A 26,036-nucleotide genomic window follows, 5' to 3' on the forward strand; every position below is an offset into this window, starting at 1 on the left:
TACTTAGTGACACTCTGCGTGCCTACCCTGTGACTTCAGAACCCAACACGACTCGTTGACCATACAGGAAAGAATGGGTAGCTCTCGAGCAGACCTGTCAGGAAGACATGAGCTCGAATCGGCACTGGGCAGTGGCAAGGCAGAGGTGGAGACGGTGGGGTCCTTCCGTGCGTCACCTAGAGAGAGGAAGGGGTGACTGGACGATTAAAAAAGAGAGCCACCCCATGCCAGGTTTGGATTATGACCAATTTTATTTCATAGCTTCATTGTCGGGCACTTTATGGTAATGTGTAGTTCATCCAATATTTATTTTTGCAGATTTTAAAAAAATTCCCCAAACAGCACTTTTAGACACAATGTCCTCCCCTAGTAGTCAAGTGTCGAGATGATTTACACTGCAGCCTCGAGGATGCGAGAGCAATGAAGCGGTCGCCGTGCTGGGTGGTCGGTCTTGGCCACGTCCTAGTGAAAGGCTCGACCCTTTGAAATAGTCATTCCATTAAAGCCAAAGAAACAAGCTTCGGAAGAGTCCGACGTTGAGCCTCTCCCGTACCTTTTATGCAAAAAAGTCCTTATGCCTTTTAAGTCGTATGCATCATGCAGTTCATACTTGTTTGCTGTTTCAGGCGTGGCTCTGAGTTCTAGATCACAGCAGATTGCAGAAACCTCATGTTTGGTATACGGTTTCTCAACGGTTCTCGAAATCACGCGACGGAAGTGACACCAGCTGAAGGCCGGTGGCTTCCGCCGGCACAGAGTTCTAATTCTGCCCTGCCCTTGACGTCACTCGATCGGCCAGAGGTGGTTTGTTAATGTCCTTCAAAGGCTCTCACCTGAGAACAGAAATCACAGTGACAAAGAGACTCAGAGGTTTCTCACGTTAAAGAGGTAATCTGTGTGTGACTTCACGACCTTTGAAGACAGACGATTGCATATTTTAAATTCCTTCACTACGGTATGATTTGGAAAAAAAAACAGAGCTTCCTGGACATATAGCATCCAGGTACCATCCTCGCTCAGTACCTTGTTTATTGTTACTATTAATTTTTTTTGGTATATTTGCATATTGCATCCAGAGCTACAGATTCTCCACAGTGCTTTTCTGCCTGATTCAAGTATAATAAAAGTAGAAATCTATAGAAGCTCTAAGGTTAAACAAACTGTGCATTATACAAAAATTAACTTGATTTACAGACAGTCAAAAGCGTTGGCAATGCCCTTTATAAATCTCACCAAAGATTCGTCCCAAAGGCTATTACAGTCTGTATATGTGGTCATCACTGTGCAAATGCCAGTTAGATGTATGTGGCCCAGGCTGGATATTGGTTAGACGTACATGGGTAAAATCAGCATGTTGCATTATATACATTTCTTTTAGAGTAGCAATATTGTCAATACTAGTCTAAGGTTCAAGATTTGCTTGTTGCATATTTACTGTTGCTGAGGCAGTTAGTTACAATACAATAATGCAAGATCCACAATTATTTTAAATAAACAAAAACATCTCTCCTGCCAACAATATAAAGAATATTTCCCCCTAAAATCACATAGAACATTGCTACCTACAGTTTTACACAAATATTGAAAAACGTGACCTCACGGCATCTGCTGGAAAAGCAGATAAGCATATTTACATGAACTAAAAACTGTGCAAGGAAAAATATTGCACGTAATCCTATTATTTTCAAAATAAAGTATGCTTCTTTCTAAATACCCATAATTCCCTCTCTTGACCAAATCACAATGTTGACTGCTTTGATCAAAACAATTCTGCCTCTTCGAGAAGCTGCAAGACACAGGCACAGACAAATCTCTGGGCTTGACCGTGGGTAGGACGCCGACCCTGTTGGGGCTCACGAAAACCTTTTCCCACGTTAGGAATGCCGTGGGGGATTAGATTCGGGTATTCATTTGACATTCTTAAATTTACATTCCGACTTACAAATATCTACCCAGGATTGAGGTCTTGTATGCTAAACATAATGGGATTTGAATTAGAAAACTTATTCAAGAAAATCATCTTTTCCCGAAAAATCCAAATTTTCCGGGAGAGAAGGAAGATCTGCCGATTATGAGAAAATTCACAGTTTTCTCCTCTGGGTCATGAGTCTATTTCTTCACCTTACTGAAGAAACAGCTAATTCATTTAGTCCCGGGTTCTATGATTAGGAGATTGGACAAAAAGCTAACGCTAGCTCGGTCACACACGGTTCTTATTTCAAAGGGAGGGGACCGATTCTAGAGAATGCTGTTATCAAGATAAAGACAGTAAAAACTGGATTCCCACACCATGCAAACACATCCTCCGTTGGTTCCACACCGAGTAAAGTGGCCCCAGGCATTGCCAGAGTGTCATGGTGCGACGGAGTCCTGTGCTGCTAGGCTCAAAGACTGATTCTCCATGAGTGGTCATGGAGAATCAGATAAACATGTCACTTAGTTTCTGGGAGTCCCAGAGTCTGGCCTTTAAAAGTAGACATCTTAGATAGCAGCATTATGATCCATACTTCATATAATAACACAGAAAGCTGATGAATTTAGAAGTGGCACAGTGGTCTTGAACTCAGAGCACGTGTTAGATAAAGCAGCTTTAAAGGACTTTTTTTTTTGGTGCGAGAATCTTAGGCTAATAACTTCTAAGCAAAATTTATTATTATTATTATTATTATTATTATTATTATAATTATTATTATAGACTTGCACTTTCTTTCCTTTTAGCTGGTTCTTTCACTGAAGGGACTATGTCACCTGTTTCCTTTCCCTGCATCCTCAGCCACTGTGCCCAGCACAAACAGCCAAGAAATATTTTCTAAATGAATGCGTTATTAATTTTTAATCAGAAAAGCAATCATGCTAGATTTTGATGCCTTTCGAAAAGACGCTAAAGTAGGTAACCACCAAAACATACCACTGAACAACACTTTCACTTAACAAAACAAAAGCCCCTAAATTCACAACGACTCTCCTTCCCCATCCCCCCCACCCCCAGAAATTTCTAAGGGCAAAAGGACAAACGTTAGGTTGGCATTTGGGGGCCTGTGTCCTGTTCAGAGGCCACAGAAAAGTCTAGGTACAGAAGCCATCGGTCTCACTCACGTACACAGTTCTCTTGTAGCACAGGTGTTATTTCTTCAAAGGGAAAAAAAAAATCAAACAGCAGGGGAGTTTACAAATATTTGGCTTAGTTGTAATAAATAAAATGAACATAGTAGAAAATAAGATAACACTTTGTTTTTTCTGGAACTCACCTTAATTTCACTTCATTCTCCCTAGAGCCACCAGAATCCCACGCAGTCTCGTTTAAGACCTGACTCTGAACGCTCGAAATTTTAATGGTTTGAAATACTAACACTTCTGACTAGTTTTTTGGGGATTTCTTTCCAAGAATAATATGCAGAGTTTTTGTTCTTACTTTTGTTTCTCATGTGGAATATAACGGCTGATTTTGTATGTTAAATAAGGCACGGGTCCAGTTTACAATACTTGCGAGTAGCTGAATGTCCTCAAAACAACACAGGGTTATGGTCAAACATTTGCGAGGTGACCGAGGGGTGGGAAACAATGTACATTTCTAAGGCCATGATGTTTATTAAGCAAAAATGGGCTGAAATCCAGATTTGGCCTAAGCTACACTCACGCTTATCTTATTCTTCAGACTATGGATTCTGAAGGGAAAAAATATCTCCTTGCAATATTCATGTTAGGAGGCTCCTTGACGTGCTTTCAAAGAATCATCGAGGAACATGTGCCGAGCAGATTAAGCACCTGCGTGACATCTTCCCCTTCTCATTTAAAACAGCTCTTCTGATACGGGGACTTGAGGAGCTACATATTTCAATAAAGCAACATGGAATTTTATAATGAGTGTGTAAAAACAAAAGTAGACGAGAGTCTTACTTTTGTGTTTAAAAAATAAGAATTAAACACTTTTTTTCCTTGATACATACAGAGTCCATCCTTACGAAGGAAACAAAGTTCGTGTTCCTTTACAGACATGAATGAATAATTACTGCAAATAAAACACATCCAATTAGATTTTGGAATGTAGTTTAAAAAAGAAAAAGCTTTGGTCATTTTCTTTAAGTTATTTAAAGACTGACCTGAATAAATATTTTTAAGCAAAGTTTTTAGCAAACCCACTTCGGGATTTTTTTTTTTTTTAAACTGAAAATTAAATTCTTTCAGTAAAGATTTTCAAGTACAGTCCTGATGGGGTTCTTACTTTCCTTAAAATGACAATTTTAAAGAATTAAGCATAACTAGGGGGTATAGAGAATACAGATTAATTAAGCAGGACATCCCTGGGTTTATTTTTTTTTATTACACCTGCCAATCGAGCCCGCAGGGGAGGACACAGGAGCCTCTGGCCCTTGGCTGTGGGCCGTGCACAGGGACCCCCTGCCAGGACCTGGAGGGGCAGGGACCGGGCAAACAGGACCTCAGCGAGGTGGCCGAGGCCAGCGCCACACAGGTCTCGTCGATGGTATGCCGCAAGGACAATGGCACTCTACGTCAGTAACCCCCTCCCCCAAACCCCTCGCCCCAGTGGGACCATGATCAGGAAACCCGACGAACCCCGACAGGGGGGCGTCCCACCCGATATCTGACCAGTGCTCCCCCAAACTGCCAAGGTCATCGAAAGCAAGGCAAATGTGAGCGACCGTCACAGCCAAGAGACGCGACGGCCGAATGGCACGCGGCGACCTTGGAGCAGCGACCCAGAGGAGACCTGAATTACGCGTGGACTCTCAGTGCTGGGCCGTTGACGGCGTGAGGTCCTGGTGACGGGGAGACACGGCGGGGAGGGACACGGGGGGCGGGGCGGTGGGACTCGGCACTTCCTTCGGGGTTCCCCTGCAAACCCCAGACTTCTCAAGGACACAGTCGATTATTTCGAAAAGGAGATTTGAAATGATTTAGCTAAGTATTAGTTAAGCATTTAGACACGTATTAGTTAAGGGAAAAAAAAAAAAAGACTGGGACATTGTTTTTATCGGGACAGTTTATGTGGCATGTGGCTCTCTGGGGGCGGAGCCTGGGAAGCCCAGGCACACGGAGAGGCTGTGAAAATGGCTAAAGTGTCTCGTCTGTAAACAGTGGTCATTCATTTCACATTGTCATTCAGCGCTTCGTGCATCTCACCGCGTGAAAGATAAATGTGGACCTTGATACTTTTTGAAAAACATGGCTGCGGTATCCACAGGAAAGCTTTTTTAACTGAAAAAAAAAAAATAAAATAAAGAACTTTGCCTAATAGTCAATGAATAGAAAAAGGCATAATTGCTCTGTAGAACACTTATAACTTATCGTTCAGAATTTACAAGTAATTCCATAAATTATTTAAGTAGGCTGAGTACAGGTGTAAGGTTAAGGCAGTTAGTGGGTTAACGGTGTCAGCAGTTCGAGGGGGGCTCTGAGAAGTTCTGACATCTGGATCGGTTCGCGCTCAACCGGACTGGTGGAGTAGTTACTGTAGCGAGGGTTGTAAATGCAGACTTAGTTTAAATAAAATGAATGGCATGAAGCACCAAATACTGGGAAATCACGTTCGACCTGGACTTTCCACCTATATATACAAACTGGTACCTGACTGAGCACAGTAGAATCACCTTCACACTTAAAAACCAGAGGATGATCTACACCCGCGAGTGAACGAGTAACGTTCCAGAGGAAAAGTGATTTTTTTAGACAGTAGCAAGAGTTGTCATCCCTACACATACTGATCTACTGGGTCGATCACTAGGAATCTTAAAATGTCCCTCCGGAAGCTCGGATGCGGGACACTGAGTCTGCGTGGCTGGTTTAAGCCTGGTCTCCACTCGTGTTCTCTTCTGAAATGTTTAAGTCTTGCTCGAGGGCGGATGTCACGTGACAGAATGACCCGACTTCGGGGAGCAGTGCGACACCCCTAGGAGTGTCCTCGGCTTCCTTCCCTTCTTTCTCCCAAGGCACGGAAGTCGACGGGTGTCGCCCGAGGCCGGGTGTCAGCGGATCCTCTGAGACCTGGCTTAGTGTTTCGTTCGCTTCCGTGTTTCCTCTTCTACTTTGGGACATTTCGGCCGAGGCGAGCTGGACGCTCGATCCCGAAGGGGACGCTGGCTGTCGCACGGCCGGGGGCCCGCTCAGGTCATCGACGCTGAGGGCTTTGCCACCGCCCTCCTCTTTCAGGATGAACAGAGAGTCCGTCAGGCCGCTGGCGGACACGCGCTTCCTGGGGGACGGAGGGAGGTGGCGGCCGTGGAGGGCGCTGTCGTCTTGGCCGGCGTGCCACTCCCCCTGGTCCCCGGAACCCCCGCACAGCACGGCCAGGTTGCTCTCGCTGGGGGTGTTGGATTTATTCTGAAAGAGGAAACAACACATGTGAAAATTTTTTTCTTATATATAAATTTAGAGCATGACTTAAGCAGTACTTTCTTCCATTTTGAAATCAATAGCGATTTCTGTTCGGGCTGGGAACTGGAAGATCCTTCCGGGGGACATAGAGCGTTGACAGCTCCTTCTGATGGCTCCGTCGACAAGAAGGACGCTGCTTTCCATGTCCTTGCAACGGCCACCTATACAACCCAGCTAGATTGCAAAGGTGGGCGAGGCTCTGGAGAAAAGGGAGCCTCGGGCATCGGTGGGGATGGATATCGGCGCAGCCGCCGAGGGAAACAGTGTGGGATTCCTCAAAAAATGAAAAAGAGAACTGTGGTCCAGCAAGCTCACTTCTGGGTGTTTCCCCGAAGGAAAAACAATCAGTATCTGGAAGCTACAGCTGCACCCACCTGCTCGAGGCGGCACATTCCCAACAGCACAGATGTGACAGCGCTTGAAATGCCCACTGGTGGACGAATGGATAAAAAAAAAAAAAATGCGGTGTATACACAGGACGGAATATTATTCGGCCTTAGAAAGAAGGAAATTCTGCCGTTGGCGACAACGTGGATAAACCCAGAAGACACTCTCCGTGAGATAACGGATACTACACGATCCCATTTCTAGGTGGAATCCGACGCAGTCAGACTCATTCAAGTAGAGAGCAAAATTGGGGTCGCCAGGGCCTGGGGTGGCGGGAGAAACGGGGCGACACTGGTTACCGGGCACCGTTAGAGTAAGTCGCGGGGGTCCTGACACACGGCAGGGCGACCACGCTTAACGACACCGCGCCAAACACTGGGGTTCGCTGAGAACGTGGGTGTGAGGTGCTCTCACCTCAAAAAGAAAAAAAAAAGAAAAGAAAAAAGAAAAAAAAGAGGAAGGAAAAGAAAAGGAAACGGTAACTCTGAGATGCTGGCCATCGGATTTGCTCGATCGGCAACCGCGGTCACATGCATGGACGCGACCATTGACAGCGCACACGGGGCCCATAGCCACCTGTTGAAAATATTACTGCTGTTTCAGTCTGTCATACTTCAATAGCAGAGAAAATAAAGCAAAAAAAGGATTTGCCAAAAACAACAAAACACTCACAAAAAACAGACGGGCGCCTATAGGGTAGAATCGACGCCAAGTTCACGAATTACTGGCAGTCACAACAGCGCTGCCAGCCCTCGTATTTTTAAAACCTTCTGTTCCATTGGTTCAAAGCATTGATCATTTCTGAAGCACTACAATAAAAAAATTACTTGAAAAAAGTGGGAACATTTCAGGATTTAAAAACTCTCTAGAAAAGACGAGTATAAAATGAGATCGTCAGAAAAGAGGACTGCCTGACAAAAGAATTTCAATTCACGACAACCGCCACCAGAACTGGATGAGTAAAATGGAAAATACTGAAAATCTATTATTGGAAATAACTCATAACGATGAAATTTTACCGTATTTTTGAAGTTTTGTCACTTATCTGTTAGAGGTTCGATGCTTCTACAAACTGAGTGATACCATTCAGTTTGAAAGAACATCCTCATCTAATTTTATAACTGGAAAGTCAACTAACCGTGGGTTTGTAATCGATATCATCCATCGACCTGAAGAAGTCCAAGCTCTTAGCCGCTGCCAGCTTCCCTTGATCGGAGCTGTGTGTGCTCAGCGTATCGAGAATCTCTCCCAATAAGTCCATTTCGCCCGAGTAAGGCGCCTTCCCTCGCGTTTCGGCAGAATCATCACTTTCGTAGAAATAAGCAGAAGCTTCTTCGCCATCTTCAGATGATAACCTGGAGAGAAACGCAATGTGCACTGGTGATCACACGTGCCGCAGGTAAGCAAGCTCTCGTGACTTCGGTGACACGCTCCACGTGTCAGGGGAACCATGAGAAGATGGAGAATCGGTTCATGGCCGAATTCTTCACGGCGACATGTACACAGTTCGAACACGGACATTTTGAGGGTCTGCATTAAGGACAGATGGACGAAGAGTCTGCGGGGCCCTGATCAACCAGGGAGCGGAGGGTGGGGCTCTAACTCGGGGCCCTGGGGACAGCAGCCTTGGAAATGGCAGACTCAGCCCTTGGGGCGTCTGCTACGGTCCAAGTTCACTTTCGGTATTTTTCTGTTTTTCCTTTGATCTATGTGTCCATCTGTCTTCGACAAGAATGCACAACCCTTTATACAAAAATAAACTTCATGGAGGAAAAAGGGCGCCGTGGCCGTCCCTGCCTATCTCGAATTGTTAAGAAGTCACACTCATACTATTATTATTTCCCTTGTTTATACTGAAATTAATTTTTAACGCTTTGGGTTAAACTTTCCTCTTCTGATACGGCCATAGCCTGTGAGTCCCTCTCTCTCCCCTGACTCTGTTTGTCCTGTTTAACTGTGGTCCCTGTTCCTGTCCCTTCAGGAGGAGGGCGGGTCTAACTCGGGGTGGCTTCCGCCCCCGTCACGCAACCCCACAAGGTTCCGTGGGCGCTGCTGCTTTGCCACCTCAGGGCGTATCCCCCGTGGCACAGACCGCACGGGGCCCTGGGCTCCTTTCGCTGTTGCGAGGGAGCGGATGTCCCCAGGGTGCATCTTCTGTGACCTACAGCTGCCGCCAGGAGGTCCCCCCACCCCGCCCCCCGCTTAGCAGGACGGCAAAAGCCGCGACTGACTTGCTCGCTCTCTCCATGTCGTCGTCCTCGTGGTCACACAGAGCGCCCTCCGGGCTCTTCAGGGGCCTCCTCGAGCGTGCCTGCAGAGGGGAAATGACAATAAGGTGGCGCGCGGGCCGTTAAAACGCGGCCCTTTCCCACGTTTTAAAGCAGCGGTTTTATCGGATAAGGGACGCTTTCGAAAGCGACATGCGTGCAGGGTGTTTGAACGTCACCCGATCACTCGACACGCCTCGCAGGGAGGACGGAGAGAGTCAGACGCTATTCATCTCAACTCTCACTCGCGCTGGCACCGAGGCTCACGGAAGAGTCACGGGCTTGAGCGTGCGTACGCGCAGGCGCCGTCACCCGGTCTGTCGCTCCCCTTTTTGGGGAGACCTGACTTACAATCCATTTGAATTCGAGATGAAGAAAAACGGTGGCTTATTCAACAAAAGCATCATCAGCACGAGCTTGTTTCTGGGGGGGGGCTGGGATCCGGGAGCCGCGTTTCAGGACATGAAGGGACCGTGCCCAGAACCCACAACGCAGGGCGAAAAGGCCTGGTCACGACTCTGCGACTAGAACTCTTTCTGGGTAATTGGTGGCAAATAAGCTTCGACTGCACAAAATACATCACGTGTTCTTGAGCGGGGGGAACACATAGCCAATCGCGGTCCGCCTCTATCTGGAGCCAGAAATCACAGAGCTGTCATTACCAGAAGCCTGCCCACTACACGGGACAGAAACTAAACATAACTAAGAAAGGGAAAAATAATCTCAATACACACAATAACAATTAAAAACACATTTTTAACGTTACCGGCTATCGCTTTTGGGAAGGGGTGTGCATCTTCTTACCTCTCTAACTCTAAAGATACTAAACAGAGGCCAGTGCCGGCTGAAGGAACTGTGTATATTGTACGTATTCAGAGAAAAATATCACCCTGTTTCAGACCTAGACAGAAATCTCACAGGAACAAGCGCACGAGGGGCGAGTTTGAGGTCGACACTTTCATCGTCAATTATCACCTGCAGTCCCTGAAATAAGCACGAGACGGTCCTAACACGGCCTAAATTTGGGGACAGATGCTTTTTTTAAAAACAAAGAGCGATTATGAAATACATGAAGAGATACAGCTACGAGCAGTCGACACGGTGAAAACGTTGAGAAAAAGAAAAAATAAATAAATTGATTTCCAGGAAAAAAAAAAACCCTATAAAGATTTTTTTCAGACTTCTGCTACACGATGCGACGTAGCCCACGCGCCTGGAAAATCGGCTGACGTCACAAGTGAGCTGCCTCCTGTCACCTGAGTATTTATTCGCTTTTTGCTGTTACTTAAACTTTTCTCTTTTCTGCGCTTTGAAACGTATGTAGCTTTTTCCATAAATTTTTATGAAAGAGGGGGAAAGACTTTTTCTTTTCTTCCTGACCAGAGTACTAATAATAGCCAGGTTTCTTTAATTTATTGCCACAAGAAACAAGTTTGTAACACTCTTTTTTTGCTGCTTCCAACACTTAGGGAGCATTAATAGGCTGTAACGACATTTTCTGGGTGTCCATAAAGTTAGCCGACAGCCTCTTTTCATTATAAAATGCAAGCTTTTCAAATTCTGATATTTTAAAACATGATTCACATTTTGGGAAATGAGGGATTACAGTTAATTAAGTCACAGAAGGGAAAAAAAAAAGTTAGATATTTTAGTCCTTGGTATACGACTGATTTTTACGATCTCAGGCAAAATCCTTTGTTCTCCTATTTGTTTGATGGACATCGACACTAGCAATCAACTCTAACGTGGAGATTAATAAGCTGGAGATTAATAAACGCTTAAATAACACCTTATTTCGGTCGATCATACTCAAAACAATGCACGTATGCCATTTCTGCCAAACAAAATACAACGATTTCGACCGTCAGAATATCTCACGATACACATGAAATAAGAAATACAAGTAAAATTCATCAAGAGGGTGTCTCTCCATCCTTCAAATCATCATCATACAATTTCATTTTTAAAACCTACATATGCATTTGTCAGAATGTGCCTCAACCTGTTGCTTTTTTTAAAAAAAACTCTTTGTGTCTGGTAATTTTATTCCCTTGATCGATTAAAAGCATTAATTTCCCTCAAGATAAAGGTCAAATTCCTTGGCATTGACTGGACTCCCATCCAAACGTGGTCACGATTTACCTTTGTGCCTTCATTTCCTGTTCCTCTCATGCCCACTGGCCACCACCCGCCACCTTAGCCACAGCAATGACTTGTCAGCTGTCACTGGGAGTCACTGTCCATATGTCTCTTCTCCTTTCCTGCAAACACCCCACCTTCCTTCCACACCTGACTCAGATGCAGCCTCTGCAAAGCCTTCTCTTTAGCCGGTAAGCGTGCCCTGGGTTTGGCAAACATTTGGCAGACAGCTGGCCGGTGTTCTTTGCTGATGTGCCTGCCTGTGCCGTGACACTCTGCACTCTGCGAGTCGGGCCCACACCTCACCTGGTGCCACGCAGGTCTGTACCAGCCGCGGACACCGACGCTTTCCGGCCCCGTGGGGCCAGGAGTTCACCTGCAGGCTCTGCCGGTCATGCAGCTAACTGCTCCGTGTGCGCCATGTGCAAGTCGGTTTGCATCAACGAAACAAGTCGGTTTTGGCCCACGGAGGTGGAGTGACCCAGGCGTGGGCGCTGGCAGCTTGTGTGTCGACAGCACACGCGTCCCAGCGCTCCTGCTGGTCCAGGAGTCTGTTCTTTGGGTTATTCTCCGTGTCAACATTCGATATCTTACTGGTTCCCTCGCTGGCTAATGATCCACGTAAGATAAGGGAGTTATGATCTTGCCCTTTAATATAAATTCATTCTTTGAAGTACATGGTTAATGCTTTCTGAGCAAATGACAACCTCCAGGCGGAGCAGGAAGTTTCTGTCAAGTACCTAAGTGAATTAACAAACCGATAGTCAGGGACACCATGCAAAGAAGACGCAATGCTGATTGACGTGCGCATGTTCAGTGTCCACGAGCCACGGAAGAGCATTATACCCATTCGTTCATTCATTCATTCCTTCCTTCTCAGTCACTCAGGGAAGATGAAGGAGGTGCCTTCTGTGAGCCAGGCACCGGGCTGCTCGCCCCCGTGGAGGCTGTTTGCGCCAACGAAACACGAATCCAACTGAGGAATCGTAACGCGAGCATAAACTTAGGGTCGCGATACCCTGAACTAAAATGGGACAGCTGTGAGGACCCCGGCCTCGTCAGGGCACCGAGGGGAGCCCCGCCCCTCTGACCCGCAGAGGTCCGAGTCGAGCTCTGAAAGGTTAGGAGCGATCAAGCAGATGACGGCGAGAGGTCACAAAACGCGCAGAGGTCCTGTGGTGGGGACCATCAGGGCAAAGACGCTGACACGAGGACGACTGTGGCACTGTGGGTGGGAGGCCGCGGGGCGCGGGGGCCGAGGGGCCACCGGTCTTGCAGTTACCCCACTGAGGGCCAGATGGCAGATGAACACTGACTAGGCAAGAAGCTGGGCACAGTGATGTTTATGGGTGCTGTAAGGAAGTGGGGGGCGGGGTTCAGGGCAGGGGAGGACGGGAGACTGGCAGGGGACGCAGGCGGGGGCAGACCAGGCCTGCGGCCCGAGCATGGAGGGTCACAGAGGGCCTCTTCCTTGCCTTCATGGAGAACCGCTACTGTATATGCCTCGAAAGGAAGGTGGCAGCCACATTCCTTTTGGAAAAAAATTCATCTCTTCCTTCCACAAACATCCACGAATCACCTACTGCATGCGCGGTGCTGTCTTCCAGGCCATGAGGCCTACAAGAGGAAACGAAACCATGTTCTTTCCTCTCAAGACATTAGAACGATACACAGCTGAGCTGGCAAAGCGCTGCATGTAACGAAGCCATTAAAAACATAAACGTGTCCTCCACCGTATGAACGTGACCGCAGTCACACTGTTTGATCAGCGACAGGGCGGACGGCCCAAGTCACAAGCCATCGGTCTTCCGTTCGAAGAGGCTTCGAGGAGTTTGGTTCAGTGACAATGAGCAAGATGATGTTTCTTTCTTTTCACAGCGATGGTTTGGAGAAAGCCCGTCAGGCGGTGGAGGGTAGAGGGGCCCGTTAGTCCAGCAGCCACCGTTTCTCTCGCTGGGTGGCAGACAAGGACGAATGAGGCGAAGTCCCGGGTAAATGCACCTCCACACGGGGAAGGGGGTGCCGGAAATGGGGGATATCGGCAGAGGAAAGGGAAAGTACCCTTTTTTTAGAGTTTGTAAAATTAAGATGCTCGTCATAGATGATTTTTTTGGAAAGCAGGAACTGTCTGTGCTATTATTGTCCCTATTTTAAGAGTCGAAGTAACTGTGGTCCAGAGGGTCACCTTGCTTCCCCAGAGTCTACGGCAAACCCCTGAGCGTATGCATTTTGTAGTCTAGGACGAAAACGTACCTACGTGAAATGATATGAGAATAAATTGAAGAAACTCTACGATACAGAATTATAATGACAAAACCTTAAAAATGTGTGGCGGTTTATACTTTGAAAAGAGTTTTACAAGCACGTGTGCTGTCATTTCTATAGGTGGGGTCTGAAGCCCAGAGTCATGTGACTAACCCATCAATCAGTGTGTTAGATGTTTTATATACGATACTTTATTTCATTGAATATCTGCCTTGCCACCAATATCGGTGAGCGTGTTCCCGATTTTCCATATTAGGGAACCACGAGCGAACCCAGACATCCCAGCGCTCTGGCGAGAATGCTTCTGAGAAAGATGTTCGTAAAAGGGCACGTTTTAGCCTCGTTTTTAAAGCAGGTGGTAGTTACGGAAGGATGGAGAGGCTGGTGGTCCAGGTAGGTGCGATGGCCAGGTGAAGAGACGAGAGTTGAACACAGTTTTCCAAAGACACTGACCACGGGCGTTCTCGTCGGGGCCACGGGGGACAGAAAGGGTTAGGAAGACACAGGCTGGGCGCGGTGTGACGTGTCACCTGGCGACTGGCTGTTAGTGACAGGCTGGGAAACGAGACTTTACAGAGGGATGGGGATCCTGCTTCCGAGCGGGGAGCGCCACGTGACACCAGCTCTGGAGGGCAGGCTGGTCCAGACGCGGCCGAGAAGCCTCGCCCGTTGCCCAGCCCCCGGCTGTCCCATCATCCCTGTCCGCTACCACTCGGCCGTCGCCGGACACGGCCCCCCGAGGAAGGCCCTGTTTCATTTTAAGCCCATTTTGCTTCTAATTCCGCTTCCATTTAGAATGCAAAAAGCAGTGGAAGAGTATCAGTCAGCTCCCACCCGACAACGAGAACGGGCTGGATGAGCGAGAAAACAAACTATATTTTTTCTCGAACCTATCAGGGCGCTGACTTGTGAGACAACCCAGGAAACTGAATCCCACCGGGTCACGAGCCCCGCAAAGGGCAGGTCGGGGGGAGAGGGGACCGTACGCCCCGCGGAAGCACCAGGGACCGGGCGGTGGCAGAGACGCAGGAAAGACGAAGCCTGCTCAGATAGAATCGTCTGGAAGACCGAGGAGGGGCTGACGCGTCGCCGTGGAAGAGCCGGCCTCTCGGGACAGGCAGGCTGCACGCGCGAGCTCGCTCCCACGGGTACAGCCCCATCTTACGTTGCTCCATCAGGCAACCCGACGCCCCACAGGGGCCGAGACAGGGGGCTGAAAGATGGACAGTGTGTGTAAACGCGGGAGATGGCAGGCCTGCAGGAGGTGACAGGCCGCTGCAGGGAGAGAACATTCATTTGCATGCAACAAAAGCTTCAGGCTGCTGCCAGATGGTCAGCAGACGCAATCCCCAAACCACTGGGGACGTGTGGGAGCAGAAGCTCTACACCCTAGGGAGGGACAGGAGACCCCGGAGGCGCAGGGTCCCGCGCTGACACCGAGCAGATCCTACCGCCACCAGGCAGGGGCAGGCGGCCCTTTGAGCGGGGCTCACATCCAAAAATCCTGCCCCAAACCAGTCACAGACACAGGAGGTTTATCCGCCTCACGGAGGACGTGGACAGATGCTGGGAAGGGACACGTGGCCTAAGGCTGGAGCTGGACCAGAGCAGAGCGTAGAAAACCGACAAGGCTGGGAGCAAACGACCAGCAACAAAAGTGTCAGGGGGCTGGGGAGGGGGCAGACACGTGCACAGACCCCGCGAGTGGCCCCCGGGCACGGGGACCGCTGACAGCTGAGAGGAAGGGGGACCCGAGGGAGCAGCCTCCAGGACCCGCTGGAGTACCCCACTCTGAGAAGGGGCCAACGGCGTGACCGTGGGGCCCAGCGTCAACGGCGAAATCCAAAGCAGTCCCGCTGCTGACGGGCTCGAGCTCTCGTACCAACGGCAGCACGGAAAAGAGCCTGGCCCCTTCCTGGGCTCAAGGACTGTTCAGTTTATTCTCTGCGGATTTTCATATAATGGGCCCAGCGCGCGAGACCCGCCAGCCATAAAGAAAGAAAAATATGAAAAGATGGACCATATACAGCAACAAATGGGATGGCGGCGGAGAGATGAATCTATAAAAAAAGAGTCACACCGAACGATAGAAATTTTAAAAAATCCTAAGAGATGAAGAATTCTTCTGATGGTCTCAGCAGACTGAAGAAAACCCTGGCGAACTTTAAGATGGGTCAGTAGAAATGATTCAACCTGGTGTTACTAGAACCAGCAATGAACTATCTGAAAACAGAATGAAGGAAACAATAACATACTTAGGAATAAACTTAACCACGAAACTGAAAGAGCTATACAGCAAAAACTTAAACACACTGATGAAAGAAATTGAAGACGCAAATAAATGGAAAGCTATCCGTCTTCACGGATTCGGAGAGTTAAGATTGTTAAAATGTCCACACTGTTCAAAGCCACCCGTCAATTCAATGCAATCCCTATTAAAATTCCAATAGCCATTTTTCACAGAAATAAGAGAAACGACCTTAAAATCCTGAATAGCCAAATCAACCTTGAGAAAGAAGATGACGAACTATATTACAAAGTAACAGGAATCAAAACAGCAGGCACCAAAAAAAAAAAAAAAAAAATGATATATAGACCAAAAGAACAGAATCAAGAGCCCAGAAATAAATGCATGCTTATAGGATCAAATCATCTTTGACAAGGGAGCCAAGAATACCCAATAGTAAAAGAACAGTCTCTTCAATAAATGGTGCTGAGGAAACTGTATATTTACATGCAAAAGAATGAAATTGCATAAATTTCATCTCACAGAAACTGCATGAATGACCGCTCACAAAAATTAACTCGAAACAGATGAAATACTTAAATGCAAGACCCGAAACTGTAAAACATAGGGGAAAAGTCCCTTGCCATTAGACTTGGTAACGAAAGCAAAAATCAATGAGTGGGACAACCTCAAATTAAAAGGCTCTGCACAGCAAAACACAGCAAAAGAATGACCAAACAAATGAAAATGGTCGACATAATGAAAAAAATCGACAAAATGAATGTTTTTCCTATTCTCACAAAATGGGAGAAAATATTTGCGAGCGTATGTCTGTCTGATATGGAGTTAATATACAAAATATATAAGGATGTAATTCGGTGCAGCCACTATGGAAAAGTGTGGGGGGTCCTCAAAAAAAACAAAAAATAGAGCTATCTTAGGATCCAGCAATCCCGTTTCTGGGTAATTTTCAAAGAAAATGAAAACGGGATCTTGCGGCACCATATTATTTCCAACCATCTTAATAAACTATGTCTGCAAATGGTAAATAACTAAAGATGAGAACATCTGATTTGTAAAAGAATTACAGCGGAACTTTATTTTTCAGATAATCATGCCAAGATATAATAAGCATAAATATGCCTGTGTGTGCAGAGAATCTTAAGAGATTTCTGTATTGAATGTAGCAAGAATCTTAACGGAACTGTTACCTTACAAATGTCAAAGACATTGATAAAGGCAAAGAGGAAACAGACTTCTGTGAAATGACCGGCAGGTATTACATTCAAACATTGTAAAAATCATTAAAAAAACACATAGAGAACAGCGGTCCTATTTTGTGACTGGTCTGAGGGCTCAGGCCAACTCGTGAAGATGTTTTGGTATTATTCTAATATTTTATGTTTTCTATCAGGAAATACAACAATGTGTAGCAGATAAAAATCCAGTTCAAATCATAATAAGATTCTGTTACGCTCTTGTAGTCAGTTATATATCTGCCGATGCCCTGGCAACTTGTCTTTCTCGAGGGATGCTGACAGGGGCCCCCACGAAGAGAAGAATGGCTGTTTTCTCCTATCGACACTGACTCTCCTCTCTGACCGACGTTAAAATCAGCTCTAGACCCACCATTTCTGCATCCCAGGATGCCTGGGAGAAAATAAGAATTTGTCTGTGAAAAGCAGATACCTTGGGAATAGAGAGCTGTTGCGAATTTCACCAAAGGCCCCTACAATAATTAAAGAGGTGACGGGGAAAACCTCTCAGAACAGAGAAGAGCGAGGAGAATATCGGTGACGTGGTCTCTGATGTAAAGCCCGGAAGGTAAGAGCCATTATATTTACCGAATGGAAAAGCTGAGAGCCTTTGTTTTCGTTTCAAGACTTTGCCATAAATGACAGCCGCTGTGGCAATAAATTCGAAGAGTAAAATTACAACGTTCCAAAGGTACATTTCGATCTAAAAATATCTCGTAATATACACTGGACACGTTAACACAGGTGAGCCTGTCCCGTTTCTTTCTAACACACTACATAATATTTAATATTATTTAATACACTAGAGCTAATCGTTTTAAAATCAAAGTCCAAGCCAGTTATTCAAAGGAGGAATTGGTTTTTAATTATTTCTCGACACGGATGTTCTTGGATAATTTTACGACGATATAAATATTTCGATGTGTATTTTGTCATCTACAATTGACTAAGAGGTAGATTTTATAATTATAAATTTTGTCTTACGAAAACTACCTTCTTTCAAGGAAAGACAGTGTTATACAATGTCCACTAGGGGGCATCCTTGTAATCCAGAACTGAATCTGGGGGGAGGGGGTCGCAGGGCACAAACTGAACTATAATCATATTTGACATGTTGGAAATGAACATTATTTCAATGACAACAACAACAAAAAAGAAAACAGAGAAAAATAACTTTAAAATTAACAATATGGTACCCACATTTTTTCAAACGGGGCTCGTAAAGTCAATTTTAAAAATGACTGACACTGGTATCAACTGAGCGGCATAGGTGCTGCGTAGGGGAGCGGAGCGCGGGCGCTCAGATGCTTGCTCCGTTCAGCAGCGTCGCTTAAAACGTCTCCTTCCCAAAGCTTCGCATCGTTTGGGGCTTTCTGAGGATTTTCTCGTCGCTTTCACATTTTAGCTCGATCATAATAATAGTATTTTAAATAAGCCCATTTTAAAATTTTATTTAGATAAATAAAAAAAGAAGGGTTTTCTGCTTGCCTCCTCCTTCACACACCCGTTCCTTCCCACCCCACCCCACCCCACCGTGGGGCACAGCGATCTGTCTGATTTGTGACGTACAGTCACTCTTTTCTTGGTCAGAAGCAGCGCTGGCCACTTCCCTTCTGCAAAGTAATGACTATGCCTTTTTTCTCTTGACCATTAAAGCAAGGCGATTCAACGGGCTGCATTTTTCCAACGAGTGCACCGTTTTTCTGAAATCTGCTATGTCGCCGAAGCAAGAAACACTATCTTTAATTACATTCATTTTATTCCCAGAAGCCACTGAACGTCAATGAAGAGAAGTGTGTCATCAACACAATTCCACAATCCACACCCTATGAGGTGTGAATATGCACCCATTTATTATGCTCAGGAGCAAGGTAATGTAGAAAATCTAAGTTTTTATCTTATAAATTTCACAGTTTCATCTGCGGCATTTTAAAACATGAGATCTATTATATGGAAAATGGAAACTGCTTGATTACTAATATTTTTTTAAAACATGCTTACATCCTGGGATGTCTTTTAAGTCTCCGTTCAACCAAAATGTGGCTTCGAAATGCCTAATTTGCAAGTCTCTACATGCCAAAAACGCCTAGAGGATGTCTAACCATATCCTTTAAAGAAGAAATCACGTTACTCATCAATTATGAGCTCACGGCTGTTGTGCTATATTTCACGGGTCCGTGAGGATGATTGATAACCAATAAATACAAGAGGACTCGAAAATATAGCTAAGTCTCGTTTGAAGTGTGCGTGTTACCTCGCATAATGAGTAAAAAGTGGAAAACCACTGGATCATATTTCATAGAGTAAACATCTTCATTCGTTATGCATTCAAAAAATAACTATTTATATCTCCAACCATTAGCATCTGGGTGAATGTACTTTAAAAACAGAATAAACGACCGTGAGTTGAAGAGGACTTGGTCTTCTTAGTAGAAACCGCGGCTGCCAAACGCGTTTCTCTTTGCAAACGCTGCATTTGGGCGAAAGCCTCAGACTCGTTCCAGGTGTGGGCACCTGCCAACAGGAACGCTGTTGTCTATCACGCTGCAAACGGAAAAACGACCCTCTGCTCACGCTCCCTCTTGCAGATTTTACATCATTAACCGGTTAGCTTGAAAATAAATCGGAGCAGATCGCTATTTGTCCCAGACACGAGATCGTCAAGAGTGACGTGTGCCAAGGTTTAATAGGGCTTAACGACAGGAAGCTTCGACCCTCTGCCTCCACTGGAGCTTGGTGCTGGCGTTTTGCTGGCTGAAGCCTACCCAGCTGTTAACGCTGACTTGTGATACAGCAAGTACACACACGCACACACACGCACACACACGCACACACGTTCCAATTATTCCTAGAATAAGAATGGCTGCTACGATTTAAAACGAAGCAGCGCCTTCGAGTCATATAAGTTTTCCATATTTCAAGAACTTCTCGTTCTTAGAAGATCTTCACAAGTCGCTATTTTGAAACGTGATTCCAGATGCCAGACAGGCTTAGTCTAAACCCTGTTCAACGAGTCCGCGGCATTTTGTTCTAAGGTAAAATCGACGTGGGCAGGTAAGTACGTGGTCAGTTTAAAAACGGCTCTGTGCCATGACCGATGGCAGCGTTCTCCCCGGCGGCAGCTGGCCCTGTTTTCAATCAAAGCGGAGGGGTTCCTCTCCGTAGAGTCCTGTTAGGAGGGTGTCATGTTCGCTCCAAGGGAGAAGGGCCAGGTCGTACAAATGGGAAGCCTAATTGAGAAATCTCCATGGCTGCCCCCTTGACATTGCTTTAAGCCTCGTCCACGAAACGGGAAATAACCATACTAATTAGCAGGCCAGCACAGAAGCTGCTGTTTGTCGGGGAGCAGATGCGGGGCCACGATCTAGTTCCCGAACCGAGCTGGGCCGTGACCACAGGCTCGATGCAACGCACCTTCTCGTTCTTTCCCACAGTCTCCGGATGGTGAAACTTCATTTTTCCACTTTAAGATACAGGCTTGGAATGTGAGTGACCATCATCTCGTTTACGGTTTACGAACGCGAAGTGTCTCATCTACACGAATGCAGCTGGGAAGTGGCCCAGCAACGCTCTTCGTGTCGCTGAGACTGGCCTCCGAGGTGGACAGGCCTGAAGGGGCCGGAGTGGCTGCATCCGGTCCACGTTCTTTATTTAGATCATTTCGGTGACAAGAAAACGATCTACTCGAGGCCTTCGAAAACGAGAGATTTCTCGGCACAATAGTCATGGGTTTCTCTTCAAATCACAAACGGATCTAAAGTCACTCCCACTTAAATGACAGCGAACAGCTCTACGGCCCCCCTGCCTCCGTGACTGCGGGCTCGTCGGAGTCTGGGAAGCGGCCACCTGACAAGCAGGTGAGGAGGAGCTGTGAAAAGCGGCCGGCACGCGTCTGTGTGCGAAGGTGGCCGCCAGCGACGGGCCGCCTGCCGTGTGGCGGCTGCGTCACACACCTCATCTGGAAGGCCTGCCGCAACCTGGGAGATGACGGGCATTGCTACTGCCCTTTTACGAACGTGGAAAGCGGAGCTTAGGGATATGGTGTCACGCTGAGCGCTCCATGCCGGTGCCTTTCTCAAAGTCGGGTCTCCCTGGCTCTGAACTCAGACCCTTGTCCCTAAAGGTCCCTCCGGCATGAGTGCCCAGCCCACGGCCACGCCGGCTGGGGCCGCAGCGGTTGGCACTTAACCCCAGAACCGTTCCGTCTACTTGCCAATCCCTGCTGTCCTGTTTGTCACCTGCAGAGACTTGGGCACATTTCTGAACCCCTCTGCCCTGGTGTCTGAGTCTGGATAACGCGGACAACAGCTCACACGTCGTTCAGACCGTTGGAGCTTTCGAGGGAGCACGGCATCCACAGCGACACGGGGACAGCGCACGTGGTCCAGGCGGGGCCTGTCCTCGCCACGGTCCCCACACTGCCCTGGGGACCGCAACGCGATTGGAAACTAGCTGAGCTTTGGAAACTAGTAGCAAGAACGCGAGAGCGACTCGGGCCACCAAACCCCCACAGGTCCCTGCAGAAGCTGCTTACGAGAATCCAGTTGTTTGGATGAGCGACTCGGAGGTGGCCCTGACCAAGAGGGTCCCCACTCAGCCCCCAGCCTTATGGGCGGAGGAGGAGGAGGCCGCGTTCTCAGCTCGCTTCTGCGGGTCGCCCGTTGAATTTTTAAAAAGCGGTTCGACTCTCTGGGAAGGCAAAGGCAGCAGCTAGGAAGCCACGCTGTCCTTGAGAGACGTGCCCGTGAACCTCAGTATTTGAAATGACAGCAACTGCACAGGACAGACCGAGCGTGGGGACCCTTGCCTCTCCCAGGTACCTCCACCGGGATGCTCCCGGGGTGGCGGAGCCCCCAGGGGACCCACCGTGTCCCACCCTAGCCCCTCCCCAGCAGCCTCCTCCGGTCCCGTGTGCTCTGCTTGGGGACCTGTGCTGTGGCCTTCGTGTCGGCTGCCAGTCCAGGGGGTGGGTGGGCCTTGGCGTCTTCACACGCGTACTTGCTCTCTGCCTTGAATTTTATCCACATTAAATGAACTTGAATATTTTATTCTATGATCTTTTGTAAGCTGTCGATTTATTTTCGGAAACGGAGAATGTAAACAAATAAAGAAGCATTAGCGACTCTGACGTGTTTCTTGATATCTAGATCCTGCCTTTGACTACATCTAACTATTCCTAGGAGCACTTACGGAGTTAACTAAAAATCTTGACATGCTCAGACCCTAATATTATTACACTCGGGGACACAGAAGTAAGAGACCACTTCTTCTTCACATAAAAATCTATTCGCTGTGGTCAATACAACCTACATGCTCCGATATTAAGGCAGTAAATATTTTGCAGAAGTTTTTAAGATGTGAAAGCTTGAGACAGATAAGAATTGAACGTTCTAGCGATGGGAGAAAAATGGAGAAATTGATTGCAAATCCATCAATAGTCCACAAGTTAATAAACGTTTTCCAGTTAACAATGGTAGCCAGAAATGCGTTCTACGTTCGTGAAATAAATAGTTAATTGAAAGGCTTCTCTTAGGTCGGAGAATCAGCTTTCCCTACCAATATGCTAGAATTAAGCTAGTCTAACATTTGAAAATATAAGCTTAATAAATGGATAAACCACAGAGACGGCTCTTACGATGCTATAAAGACAGTCCCTGGAAGGCAGAGATTTTTTTTTTTTCCTAGAATACGTAGAAGAGTGCCTAGGGCAGAGCAGGTCTTGAATGACTGAATGAAGTGGCTTCCTTACAAAAGTTAGGGTTTTAGCCCAGCCCTGCCGGCCAGCTCCGTTCCTAGTCCATGGGGACACACCGTAGGGCCACCTCTCCGCAGCTCCTGCCGTGTCTGCACGTCCCGCAGCGTCGGATGTGGGTTCCCGTCCGCCCTGCCGCTAACCAGCTGGGAGACTGAGTAAGGGACGTGGCCATTCCGGGTGCTGACCTCCTCGGCTGTGACCTTTGGTGGCTGTAATCAATGAAGCTTTGCAGCGGCTTCCAGTTCCGACATTTGAGAATTCTTTGTCAAAGCTGGTTTCCCTAGGCCACTTAAAATATGATTTGGCTTTGTTAAAACCTTCAGACACATACTTGTGATGCGAACTCAGAGACACATACAGCTATGACTCTGAACACCTTCCAACTTTGGGGCACTATTTTAAACAGCACCAGCGTATATGCAGAGGCTTTAAATATTTAGAGCAAATAAAACATCTTAACTTTAGAAAAAGATAGATATTCGTTAGTTCATATTCTAATTTCTACCGATCATTTGAATGGTCAAAGTGCCACATATGAGTTTCATCTTATGTTTGTCCTCATTGACACTCCCGCGCTCTGTGGTGAGCGCACATCTGACTGCCTCTCCCCTCACGGGACTGTGAGCTCCGACTTGATAAAGCGGGTGGAAATGACATCTGGAACGCTTGTCCCCAAATCTCCCAGCCCAGCCCGCCCAGAGGCCACCTTCTCATCTCCTTGATCGTAGTTGTTGGTTTTCTTACTATAAGGTAAAAAAAAGTTAATGGGGCCAAAATGACTCTTGAAGCACTGGAATTACAGCGGCAGAATCTGGAGATGCCGAGCGAACGCACTCACCTGGGTGAGCTTACGCTTCTCCACGCTCCCTCCCTTCTCGCTGTGTAAGGTGTAGACAGGTGTATACTGGACAGAACTAGCATAGGGCCCATAATCGTCCTCGTTTTCCTACACGGGAAGAGATAGACAGGTAATTATTGTCAAATGCTCCTTTGATGACTGAAGTTATTGATTAATCAACAGCGTATCTGACACAGATGCATATAACAAAATAAGACGTCAGGTATAAGCTTAAAGAATCTATTAGGGAAAATACTGCCTCTTTCTATATTATGAATTAATAGTTTCTACAATAATCTCTTACTATTTTGAATGATCTGAATAAAATTTAGATGAAGATTATTTGCTCTCTATCACTACGATGGAAGTTTTCAGTAGTAATTTTTTCTCCAAAGGCAGACATTCAAAATGCAACAGCTGATAAAATCTACCAAGACGTAATATGTAATCAAATCAAACACCCGTGTACATACACATTAATACCGATACACACGCAACACTTATAGATTCAAATACACGTCCTCGAACACAAACTTTTGTAAATTAAGAACATGCTTCAATTTAAAGCAGCTACTATCGGAATGACCCTATAAAACCAAACGATGACATTTGAGACTTAATTCTACACCCCCAAAAATCATCTCTTTTAAAAAAAAATTCTCAGCTCGAAGCCAGAATTTCCATTGTGATAGCAAGGCACTCAACCTTATGAAAACACACATCCTGTTAGAGCATCTGCGAAGCTCTCCATACTTCTTCTGTAATAAAATATGCAAACAGGAAAGAGATCAGTCGGCGGGTGCACATCGGGTGACGAGTGGAGGCCAGAGGGCTCGTTATGAAAACGACGTTCCGGGGTTCAGCCTGTTTCGAAAGTCGTTCACACCATTCACGTCGCGCGATCTGTAAAGCATGAACTTCAAACTCACGCAAGAATCCAGGGGGAAGGGAGAGGAGCCTGTGACGTACCTTATGTTTCAGCTTGCTCTTCACTTCACGGATTCCCTGCTTCGCGTGACTTTTCGCCTGGAAAATGATAATACGAGTGTCTGGCTTAGCGCCATTCTATGACCATGGAAAGAAATAAGTACGCGAGATCTCGTTTCATGAAAATTGCTAACCGTTCATACCCTTTAGAAAAAAACAAATGAGGCAAAACCAAAACATATTATACACAGCAAAAGATCATCTAAAAAGCCAGGGAGCACGAAATTCTATTTCCCTGGTGCTTTGGAATAAAACATTTTCACATTCTTTGTTTTATTGGTATAGCCACCGAATCTATGTAAAGGGTCCTATTTTAACTCCTACACTCTCATTAGGTAAAAATAAATAATTACCCAAAACAGTTCCCTTTCCCATCTCCTAGAACGTGTACCTATCTTTACTCACATTCGGACTATTTTCTAGTTTACCTAAATAGTCTCTATTCTTTCAAAATCCACCCCGTTCACACTAATCCTTTTGGATGCTCCCGAGTCTATGGAGTAGAATCGAGTAGCAGTCATGGTCCCGTAATTCGTGTTCTGCTTCCTCTGAACGTCCGTTTCCCTGCTCCCTCACTGGCCTCTTTCAGGCTCCGGAAGATGGGGTTCGGGTCCTCTCCATCCTTTTCAATTTACCGAGTTGAAACTTACCGATCAACAACTATTCTCTACAGAAAAGCCCCAGCGAATAGCTGTGGCTCATACGTTAAAATGACTTAATGAAGAAAGTTGACTTAGAAAATCTTTTGGCGAAATCAAGTATGTATTTACAGTGCTATCGTTTTTAGATTTGTAAGCGAGTGCGCATATCGACTCTAGTTTTCTTTCCAGTCTCTGTAAGCACAGAAAACGCAAGCGTAGACAGCATAGGAAAAACATTCTCAGTATAGGATGAGGCCATTATTTCCTTTAACAGATGCCTCTTCAGGACTTCCGTAGTGAGCAGAGCACAGAGCAAAGCGACGATGGCAACGCACATACAAAAGCCCGCACAGCACCTCTGTCACTCACAGCACCTGTCACACTTACTGCTGTAACAACCATAACCAGTCCAAGGCCTAGGTCATGAGAGGCACTCGAATAATTTGTTGAATGAATGAAACAGTTCAAAACATGATTCCCAGTTTTTAAAATTTTACTATCTAAAGAAAAACAAGGTCAATACATTCTGTTATACCCATGCAAGAAAAATCGAGAGTTCTGTTCATAGCAATTTGTACTCAAAGGAGGAATTTCAGAGTTCATATTTCAGAATATGAGCTCTCTGCGAAGATGAGTTTTAGGCACAACTTGTCCCAAACTTCTTGATTCATGTATGACATGATCACAAAATAAATGTTAAAGTATCAAGTACCTTCTGAAGACCTTAATTTGCCCGAAGGTAACTTAGAGAACAATCTTCCAAAGAAGAGAATTTTTAATTTAAAAACATTTTGCTGTTCTGCAGAGAACAGTTCAGAATAAAATACTCTATCGATTAGGATAACAATTTAAATAATAAATGAGGTTTTGAACATGTTTGC

The 26,036-nt window shown here is 46.2% G+C and overlaps 1 protein-coding gene across 4 annotated transcripts in view; it reads right to left on the reverse strand.

The window, feature by feature from the left end:
* Positions 1-228: 228 nt before the first annotated feature.
* The window catches only part of DENND1B (DENN domain containing 1B), a 153,489-nt gene continuing 127,681 nt past the window's right edge, over positions 229-26,036 (reverse strand). For 2 of the 4 annotated variants that reach the window (XM_039883476.1, XM_039883475.1), the window contains 5 exons: positions 24,497-24,553; positions 23,528-23,635; positions 9,012-9,091; positions 7,919-8,135; positions 229-6,339 (listed from right to left, as the gene is read on the reverse strand). In XM_039883476.1, coding sequence (XP_039739410.1) covers positions 5,803-6,339; positions 7,919-8,135; positions 9,012-9,091; positions 23,528-23,635; positions 24,497-24,553 — 999 coding nt within the window. In that variant the 3' untranslated portion in view covers positions 229-5,802. The remainder of the gene's footprint in view (positions 6,340-7,918; positions 8,136-9,011; positions 9,092-23,527; positions 23,636-24,496; positions 24,554-26,036) is intronic. The other 2 variants (XM_039883478.1, XM_039883477.1) reach the window with 1 other exon arrangement.

The sequence above is a fragment of the Pteropus medius genome, unplaced genomic scaffold, assembly GCF_902729225.1.
Source record: "Pteropus medius unplaced genomic scaffold, Ma_sr-lr_union100, whole genome shotgun sequence".
Taxonomy (NCBI): domain Eukaryota; kingdom Metazoa; phylum Chordata; class Mammalia; order Chiroptera; family Pteropodidae; genus Pteropus; species Pteropus medius.